At 55.4% G+C, this 10,352-nt stretch overlaps 1 protein-coding gene across 2 annotated transcripts in view; it reads right to left on the bottom strand.

Moving 5' to 3' along the window:
• Window positions 1-1,396: 1,396 nt before the first annotated feature.
• Window positions 1,397-10,352, bottom strand: part of Nbl1 (NBL1, DAN family BMP antagonist) — a 48,879-nt gene continuing 39,923 nt past the window's right edge. For both annotated transcript variants that reach the window (XM_026781952.1, XM_005352951.3), the window contains exons 2-4: window positions 3,398-3,592; window positions 3,150-3,261; window positions 1,397-2,694 (exon numbers count right to left, since the gene is read on the bottom strand). In XM_026781952.1, the coding sequence (XP_026637753.1) occupies window positions 2,437-2,694; window positions 3,150-3,261; window positions 3,398-3,564 (537 nt within the window). In that variant the 5' untranslated portion in view covers window positions 3,565-3,592 and the 3' untranslated portion in view covers window positions 1,397-2,436. The remainder of the gene's footprint in view (window positions 2,695-3,149; window positions 3,262-3,397; window positions 3,593-10,352) is intronic.

Raw genomic sequence — 10,352 nt, 5'->3', positions numbered from 1 at the left:
TGTGCACACACACACAATTCTTTCTCATTCCTGAGATCTGGCCGCTCTCCCTGACAAGGCTAACACATCCGACCAGATGCTGCTCTTCCTTGGGCCCTCCCGGCCCCTCTCAGATGGCTTCTCCAACCTCACTGGCCCTGAACAACTCTGGCCCCTGAACCCACCCACCAGCTGGCCTGCTGCCTTCAGGCCTTTGTCTCCAGCCTTTTGAGTCTTCCTGACAAGCATCTCTCTCTCTAGCTGCCATTCAGAACCTGCCAGCAGCCTGGCCACCACCTTCTCACCTCCTCACTGAATTAAGTCTCTACACTCTAAGAAGCAGCCCAGAGAAAAGACACCTGCAGTAAGACAGCTCTCAGACTTGAGGCACAGGACTCAGAGGTACAGTCCCAGGGACCTCTAGAAGCACAGTTATCGCTAGTTTTCTGACTGCCGTGTAAAAGTGACATCAGGAGATCTGTGAACTTCTACCAAGTCGGGATGTACCCACAAGTCAGGTGTGTACCCACAAGTCAGGTGTGTACCCACAAGTTGGGTATGCAACCACAAGTCGGGATGCACCCATGAATCAGGATGCACCCATGAGTCAGGGATGCACCCACGAGTAGGGATGCACCCACGAGTCAAGATGCACCCACGAGTTGAGGATGCACTCATGAGTTGGGTATGCACCCACAAGTCAGGGATGCACCCACGAGTAGGGATGCACCCACGATTTGGGATGTACCCACAGACTTGGTGCTCGACTCAGAAGAGCAAATGAGAGTTCCCCCACAGGTTTACAAGTGCTTGGGCCACAAAACTTGGCATGGATTCTGACCCTGACTGCCTGGGTTTGATTCTTGGTGGCATTTAACAAGATGGTCCTGGAGAGATGACTAACTCCCCTGTACCTAAGACGCCTCGTGCACAAAAAATAAGGACAAGACCAAAATGAGACTGAGGGCTAGGCAAGCTGACTATACAAATGACCTAGCCCAGGGACCACCCGTATATTCACTTGTAAACTTTGATTTTAGGATTCGTCTGTTTCCTCTTCTCCTGGGGCTTGGATCAGGCTGGTGACATGTACCAGGGCCCTGAGAGTAAATGTGACCCAGACATGTACTGGGTGACTGAGAGTAAAGAGATGGCCAGAGGGAGCCCAAGGGATCAAGTGTCCAAATCTAATTGTCCAGGCCCAGTCCCGTGTGAGCAAGGCAGAAATGCACACAGGAGCCCAAGAGAGGAGGTGAGCCAGACACGGGGCCAAGGCAGGGAAGCGAGAGAGCCAGATACAGGGAGGAGCTACACGATAATTAAGGTCAGCCACACACTGTCTAGACCAAACCCAGTTCCGGTTCCTGCGTCCACAACCGCCTGGATCAACAATCAGCCCACAGGAAAGAGAGTGGAGGCATTGAAGGTATTTATTCATGAAAATACTTGGGTTCGGGGGGGAAACAGGCTACTGGTTACAAGCTTGAAGGCTCTCGTCAAACAGCCATGGGCTGGGGCACCCCCAAGTAGGGGGTGAGCTAGCAGCCCCCCTGGACACAAACAATGGTGCCAACACATCAGAGACAGAGTGCTCTTCCTCACTACCTGCCCGGCCCTAGGGTTAAAGTGCAGACGGGAGGAGAGGGAAGAATGGGGAGCTAGAGAAAGTCAAGGTCAGCAGGGGCCCTACGTGAGGGGGCCTCCTGTCCACTATGGTCCCAGGTGATGGAAATCAACAAAGCATCACCTCGTTCAGAAAGACCCGCCCCAACGGGTGGGACTGGCTGCTTCTGCATCCCAAAGGGTCCAGAACATGGCAGGCACAGTGCTAAGATCTCGGGAGGGAGAGAGACAGGAAGGATGGCCTCTCTTCTTCAGTGATGCTCTGGCACCTGAGTCAGCGGGGTCCTGCCCCAGCCTGACCCCTAAACCACCCCCAAAGAAGGGGATGCTTTCCTGGAGGTGGGAGGTAAAGGAGGCCTTAGGGAAATCTACAGGGGCTGGAGCTTCCTGCTTCTGCCGACAGTCTTCCCAGCTCAGACCCTCCCGCAAAGAGGATGCTGTCATGGTACCCACCCTCTGCCCATCCCTGGGGATCCTGCCCCATCAGGAGTTGTATGGACCCTGGCCTGGGCCTGCCTGTTTGAGCATCCTCAGCAGCTCAGCCCACTTCCTCTCCATCCCAAGGACCCATCTCTAGAAAGTGAAGCTCCACACTTCACCTTCCAAAAAGGAGCCCTGAGAATGTCTGTTTCCTCCCCCCATCTTGCATATATTAAATTGTGCAGCTTAGCTACAGCCCCTCCCTTCGGATCTCTATGACAAGCGGGCAGCATTCCAAGTCCATCCAGTGCCAAAGGGGGTGGGGGGGGATTTCCGCCTCTCCCCTCCCTCTTCCCTGGAGGGTGGGACCCGACATTCCACAGGGGACAAGAGGGGAGGAAGAGTTGGAGGCCCTCAGTCCTCAGCCCCCTCTTCCTCAACCTGAGGGGCTCCAGGAGGTTCTTCGGGCTCGGGGGTCTGGCCACCGGGGTGGGGGTGGGGGTGGGGGTGCGGTCCAGGCTGGGAGCCCAGTCCATCTTCACCCTGCACGTAGACGCTCAGGCCCTCGTGACTGGGCTCCTTGCCGCAGGCCTGGCAGCTGCAGTGCACAATCTTCTCCACCAGTTTGTCCACCCTGGGCACCTCCTCGTGGCCGGGACACTCCAAGGTCACCTGGGTGGGGCAGAAGGAAGGGAAGGGATATTTGTTCCCGAGGCTTGGGCAGGTGTTAGAGACTCCAATAATAACAACACAGCCCTGGAGACCAAGAATCCCAGAGTCCACCTGCGCCAGCCCAGTGTGTCCTGTGGACCCATGGGGTGGGGGTGAGGGAGGTGGAGGGGTGAGCTCCTGAAGGAACTCCAATCTCATCTTCTTACAGGCATTCCCGCCCCTCCTACGCATTCCCCAAGGCATGGGGGTGGGGGTCTTAGCCTGTAACAGTGAGTGGGGACTGAAGGACTGCACTGTTTGTAACATGGGTGGAGCCTCAGGTATATCTGCGACCCTCTACAAATCCCCCCACCCCATGTCCCCGTGTGTATTCCCAGCAGGAACCCTGCAGCTCACACAGCAATGAAGCCTCGGGTCCTGCCTGCTGCAGGCCAGGGACCGAGAACCCTACTCACAATCTCCCACATGGACTGGGCCGGCATGCAGGAGTCACAGTGCACCAGGGACTCTGTGGACTGTGGAAAGGTGTTGGGGACGCTGTAGCTGAAGCACTGTCCCAGGCACGCCCTGCGGGAAGAAATGGCCCTGAGCCCGGATCTCCAGAGGGGAGGCAGGAGTGAACCCTCCTGGTTTTCCTCACCCGTCCGTCGGTCCCCCGTCCGTCGGTCCCGGGCTTCACCCTCTCCCTCCCCGAGAGCCCCACCTGTTCTGGATGGACTTGGCCTCACAACCGCTGTGGCCCACAATCTGTGTGATGTTCTTGGCCTCACACCAGGCACTCTTGTCCGGAAACAGGGCCAGCTTGTTGATGGGTGGTGGGGCAGCCAGCAGCATGACAGGGAGGACAGCCCTCACCAGGACCCAAAGCATGGTGCCCGTGACGTCCAGAGCCCTGGAACTGAGCACAGGTGGCAAAGTGAGGTGCAGGATGGCCCAGGTTAGGTGCTGGGGAACAGGGTGTATTCCAAGTGCAGGTTCTGGACCTCAGGTTCAAGGCCAGCTCTCCACAAACAAACCAAAACAAAAAAAAAATTTTTTTTAAGACCATAGCCTCATGTAGCTCAGGCTGGCCTCAGGTCTGTATCCAAGGATGACTTTGAACTCCTGGTCCTCCCAATCCCACTGCTGGGTGACAGACAGGTAGCACCATGCCCAGCGCCAGGTACACTAACAGTCAAAAGCAGCTAGCTGTATGTAACACCGCACCTGATGGCACGGAGCGACTGAACAGTCCTCAGTGGGATAGCAACTAGTGTCAGGTTAGGCGTGTGCCTCAGTGGTACAGTGTGTGCCTGACTTGTGCAAGCAGGGGCTCTGGGTTGGATCCCTCATATCATAAATCCAAAGTGATCCTGATTACAGCCTCAGAGGAGGCCATAGCACATGCCTCCTAAAAAGACACTGCCTCGCAACCTTACGCCACCGAGGCAGATATACTTCTTCTTAGGGTTCCCCACCACAGTGTCCAGCCACCAGAGATCCCCACACGTCTTTACCCCCAGCAGGATCCTAACCCCAGAGTCAAACACAAAGGTCTCTGGTTCAGGAGTAAGGCACTAATTCCAGAGCTGGCCACAAGATGGCGCTGCAGGACAGAGTCTGTGTGTGTATAGGAGCCAGTCAGAGGGGGACTTCGGCCACCTTCCCTAACTTTAGCTTCTGTAGGCTTCACCCCCTTTCCCAATCCCTCACACACACATCTCAAAAGTAGTGAAGGGGGTTTCAGAGAGACCTGAACAAAGGGAAGTGCTTATAAAGGCAGGGTGTCCCCAAACCCCATTTGAAACAGGACACTAGAGAAAGGTATGTATGTATGTATGTATGTATGTATGTATGTATGTATGTATGTATGTCTCTGTCTGTCTATCTATCTATATCTATTTACCATATATCTATCTATCATTATCTACCTATCCTAATCTATCCATCTATCACTATTTATCTATCTATCTATCTATCTATCTATCTATCTATCTATCTATCTATCATCTATCTAATGCTTGGTGACCCTGGCACCTTCAAGCCTCAGTTTCTCCACCTGTAAAATAAGTGGTGCCTTCAAACCTAGTGGTAGGCATCAGAATTCCCTGGGGACTTAAGAGTGAAAGCTCTGAGCTGGGGTGAGAGTCACATTCCTGCAGCCTTAGGAGGTCACTGTCCATGCCTCCTAAAAAGACCTGATAGGCAACCAGATAGGGTGATATCCCAGCTTGGACAGTTGGGAACTGTGTCTTAGTATTGTCCCCAGAGCGGCCTGAGTGAGCTTGAATGGGGGAGAGAGGAGCAGGCCGTTTCCACCAGCTCTCTGGAAGTCAGGAACCAGGAGTGGGGAAGGCTGGCTCCTCTGGATGACGGCTCTGCCCTGGACCTCCATCCCCAGAAAGTGATGGGGGTGGCCGTGACAGGTGTTTTGAAAACTGTCCAGGGAGGTGGCAGTGGAAGGGACAATTTCTGCAGTGAGAATCCAGTGGGCTGAGGGAGAAGACTGTCAGGGAGGATGGAGCAGCCTTCAGGCTCCTCGGGCAGGGCCCCCAGCTACTGCTTCTCTCTCTGCAGAAGTCTTGGTCCCTGGAGATGACCTCTGCCCCTGGCTTGACAGGGAAAAGGACAGTTGGGGGTGGGACTGGACAGTGTGCCCGGATCCCAGTACTTTCTGCTGTGATCCACACTCAGCACACACTCCCAACTCATCCATGAGATCAACGACAAAACCCACATTTTTAGAATAAGCACATCCCACTACTGGACTCATTCCTGAGCATAGGCAACAGCCCCAGCATCCAGCAGGCCTCCTTCTCCTGATAGGCCTTCTGTCTACCCTCAAGAACTAACCTGAGCAAAGGTGTGACCACAGCCTTCTAAAGAGCTCCAAGGTCCATCGAAGACCAGAGCCCTGGACCCTCCCTGTGCTGGACTGGCCCCTCCAGGCACCAGAGAGATCCCTGAGTCTGGGACACTTTCTTGGCAATGACAAGCAGGGAATCAATAAGACCCAGGCAGGATGTGAAGCTAAGGTCTCAGTAGGCACTGGAATTGAGATCTGAGCTGTAGCGACAGTAGTCAGGAGATGGGCATGTGAGTCCGCCTTGAACCAGCAACCAGGAGAGATGGGGGTGGAGGCTGCCGAAGTCAGGACTGGCTCAGGGGGAGCCCAGCCTAGAGCTTAGCCATGAGGCTACCTGGAGACAGGACAAGGGGACATTTCTAGAGTGTCACTGGCCCAGACGTTAGGCCCTGTTATTAGACAGATCTGGTAGAAGCTGAGAAGTAAGATAGATTGCCTCAGAAGGTCACCTCCTTTATCTTGCTTTTCAGAGGCCCCAGCAGGGACAAGCACAAGGGCCAGTCACGCCCCTCAGAAGAGTGGTGTACCCCAACCCACCACAAGCAGGCCAGGATCTGGGGCAGAATGCTGCGATCACCCTAGACCTCCCCAGATCAGCAGCTGAAGTCCCAGTAGACTGGACCTCCCACTGCCCCTGGAGTCTGGGGTCACAAGTCTGCAGCCTAGGAGCTGCATGCCTGTGAGGAAAAATCCATCTCTCATGGCCTCCCTTGGCTGGAAAGAAGGAACATGGATCCTTTCTAGAACTAGAAAGCTCCTATAACAGCACCCAGCATCCAACACCCAGTATCCAGCCCCCAGCATTGAGCACCCAGCACCTCGTATCCAGCACCCAGCAATTAGCACCCACCCACCCACCTAGTATCCAGCATTCACCTACCAACACCAGTTCCTGTCTATGGAAGATGAATAAGGCTGGGCAGTGTCAGAAGGGAGGTCAAAGAGGTACCATCAGGAACCCCTCTCCTCAAGCCCTCACACCCTGCCCAGGGGCCATGATGCCCCCACCCCCACCCTTGCGTGGGCTCCTTGCAGGCTTAATCTTCTATTGATTTACCCTTTTTGCGTGTGTCCTCAACCTGCAACTCAGCTCCTTTCTGCTTAAGCAACAGTTGGACTTTCCTTCCTGGGCCTTGGGAGCCTCACCCAGCTCCTCAGAGCTTCCACCCTGGAGGTCACACAGAGTGCCAGAATGCCAGGGCAGGACAGAAGTGAGCCATCGGTCAGACCAACACCCAAGCTCTACAGGCACGGCTTGTCAGTCCCAAAGCACTTCCAGCAAGAGAGGCGCCATGCCCTCCTGGGCCACTCCATTCCCCAGAGCTGGTACTTCCTGTCTGGGGGTCTTCAAGGACAGGGAAGCAGGAAGGCCACGCTCACTCCCTCCAAAGCTCAGATCCCACGAGGAAATGCAGAGATGCCTGAGTGAGCGGGGAGGAAAGTCATCGTTCTGGGTTGAGCAGAGGATTGCATTTGGGTAATGGTGAAGGTCGAGGGAGGGCCCTCCTGGCCGAGGTTACTGCAGGAGCAAAAGCCCGGCAGAGGGGATCACAGGTGGCAGCCCCATGGCCTCTCCTGCCTGGCAGGGAAATGCTGGTCCTAGCTGCCACATTAGCTCACAATAACTCCACTGGATAGGCCCTGTCTCCCCCACTTTCTACTTGAAGAATGGAAGCAGGCCGCAGCTGGGATTTAGACGAGTTTACGCGTCCCGACAATAGGAAAGTGAGGCCTGGTCATGAACGAATCAGGTGAGCAGCAGTTAGCCTCACAGATGGAAGGTGCCAAAGAGAGAGAAAGAGAAGGCAAGAGATGGGGAGAGGTGTCCAGGAATGGTGCTATGGAATGAGGAGCTGGAACAAGATTTGGGGTACCGTAGGGGCAGCCTTCCGGTCCCCGTCAGAACTCTGGTGCTTAACCATTGCCTCATCTGGAACCTTGCTCCACAGACCAGAATTTGAGCTCCGTTCCTGGCTCCCCAAAGGCCAGCATGTGGTCACGGCATGTGGTCACGGCGGTACCTGGTTCCTGGATCTGGGTACGGGAGGGAAGTGTCCGCTGAGCTCAGTAGCACAGTGGAGCACATACAGATGCCCACCCTGGCCCACCTCAGACCTGGAGGTGGGCAGGATATTTCTGGTGACCCTATCAGGGCACCTGCTGGATTGTGAGAGGCACAGCCCTTCTCTCCAGTCCCACATAGGCCTCCTTGTGCCTTGCCTTTTCCAAATTGCTGCCATTCATACAGAAAGGAAGCCCCCACAGGGCGACACCCACGGGCTGACCCCTCTCTTCACACACAGGTCAAGAGGCCCGACCTATCTCTCCCAGGCAGGAAGTGCTGTGGTAGCTCCCCAGGCCCTTGACTCACAAGGCCCTTCAGGAATGCCAGGGGGTGGGGCTGGGAGTGCACAAGGCTTGGCCCACAGCACACCTGCCAGGCTCCAGCAGCCTCCCTGAGGCGCTCACCAGAAATGTGAGCCTGGGCCTAGCCTGCAAAATCAAACCACCAGAGCCCGGGGTGTGGCCTGAAGGGGCATCTGTCTGTGTTCCCCGCATGACTCTGAGGCCCAGCCATGTTAGGAGCAGTGAGTGGCCCCCAGATCCCCAGAAAAATGGCCTCCTTAATGTCAAGGCTGACAGGAGCTCTTGGTCCCACCACTGGGGTCTACCGCCTGGAACAGGTGTTCTAAATGCTCTGCGGACCTAACTCTCAAGGACAGTTGCCACCAGCACCCACCAAGAGGTGACCTGTGTTGAAGGAACAATTGCTGCCTATTTCCTTTTCTTTTTTTTTTTTTTTTTCAATTTTCCAGAAAGGGTTTCTCTGTGTAGCCCTGGCTGTCCTAGAACTCACTCGGTAGACCAAGCTGGCCTCGAACTCAATCTGCCTGCTTCTGTCTCCCAAGTGTTGGAATTAAAGGTGTGCACCAAGATGCCTCCCCCCCCCCCCGCCCCATTTCCTTTGTTTAGTAACTCTGAAAAGTTGGTCATCAGTCCCCACTGGGACTTTCAAGGTAGGCTGTACCACACTACACCCCCAGTCTTACACACACACACACACACACACACACACACACACATCTCCCTCACACACATATACATACAATCTCACACACATACAGGGAGGCAGAAATCTCTCCTCTGCTCCCCACCACGACTGCAGGCTCAGGTTCAAATTTCAGCTCAGCCACCTAAAGATGTCTGTGCGTCTGTTTGGTCGTCCGCAATGTGGAAACAGTAAAGCAAGCCCTCTTGCCTAGGCAGCTGTGACTTGACCTGAGGAGTCGGTAAGGAAGGCTCTGGAGAGGTTGTCACTGTGGGGTTACAGCTCCAGGAAGTCACCATGAGCGCGGCTTGGAGTCACTTAGCCCTCTTATGTTCCTTCCTCCAGATCCGGTTTAATCCCCAGTGTTTCTCAATCTGGGATGCATCTGCCACCGTAGGGATTTTGGGGGATACCTAAATCCTTGAGTTGAAACTTAAGCAAGCAGCAAGATGGCTGGGGACAGTTTCACAAGTTGCCAAGTGTCACCCAACACGCCCACTTGCCAGCGCAGAAGCTGGGGAAAGACCTGATCCAAACTCTACCCCTTTGGAAGACAGCAGCCCTAAGAGTACACCCCCACCCCCACCTAGCTATAGAGAGTTGGGCTATGCCTGGTGCCCACTGCGCATGCGGCTGGTGGAGAGGGTGTGGTGCTTATGGCCGCTGCCCTGGGCTTGGGGATCAGTAGGGTGGGGCAATCCTCCAGGTCTTGGAATGAGTGCAGGGACTTCCTCGAATGGTGCAACAGAAAAAAGCTGCTGGGGAGGGGGCAAAGCAGTCTCCAGCCTCACATCAGTGGGGCCCAGCTCTGGGTTCCTGGGTGCTGAGGGACAGGGGCTGTCTCAGGATGCATGGCCTAGGGGCAGGGCTGCTCATACAGACCGTGTCAGTGACCTGTGCTTCACCTCCGTAAGCCTCACACTTCCCACCTGTGAAATAGACCTCGACTTAGCCTGGGAACATCTGGCTTAGTAGATTCCCTTGGGGAGAGTCTGGCTCCAGTGTGCCGCTTAAGGCCACAAGGATTCCATGACCCCAGGAGCACCACAGGGTGGTTTTCCTTCCTTCAGCGCCAGGGCAAAGCATGAACCAACTGTGCAGTGGGTTGATACCCAGGGTCCATCCCATGCCACCCAGGCCTACCTCCTAGTACCCAGGCAGCTTCACCTTCCGGCTCTGGGTGTTTCTATGCAGGCAGTCAGGCCCCACAGACCAAAAAACAGTCTCCAAAACAAATGCACGCTAACTACCGGCTGTAGGGCAGGCTTTCACATCTGCTCAACAGAAGTTCCCCTCAGACCTCACCAACAACCCTGCCCACCCCACAGCCTCCGACCCCTGGGGTTGCCAGCAGGAGGAAGGAGCTGAAATTTCACTTTAAGGAGGCTGTACCCCGGGCTACGGGAAAAGCATCCACTCCCCTGCCTACCCCTTCAACACACAGGCCCAGGAGAGAGGTCTGGCTTTCAGGGAAGGGTGGAAAGGGGTGGGGGTCACCAAGGAAACGCCCCAGCCTTGTCTCTTCTTTGGCTCTCACTCAAGGCAAACCCGCCCAGGCAGTTCCAGCATCCGTGGGAGTCTCGGGGGGCTGGCTGCTTAGAGACAAAGAGTGGGGGGCTGCCTGTTGACAACTTACTTCCCTACTCTCAGCCTGTGCCAGGAGGCTGTTTTCCTGGGGTGTTCCGAATTGCAGGCTGGTGGCTTCCAGCTGAGCAAGGACCTCGGAAAGCCTGGAAATGTGGCCTTCTCCCTTGATGCCCGCCC

The sequence above is a fragment of the Microtus ochrogaster genome, chromosome 10, assembly GCF_000317375.1.
Source record: "Microtus ochrogaster isolate Prairie Vole_2 chromosome 10, MicOch1.0, whole genome shotgun sequence".
In the NCBI taxonomy this organism is placed as follows: Eukaryota; Metazoa; Chordata; class Mammalia; order Rodentia; family Cricetidae; genus Microtus; species Microtus ochrogaster.
Note: the sequence above shows the minus strand (reverse complement) of the source record. Positions and strands in the feature narration are given on the sequence as shown.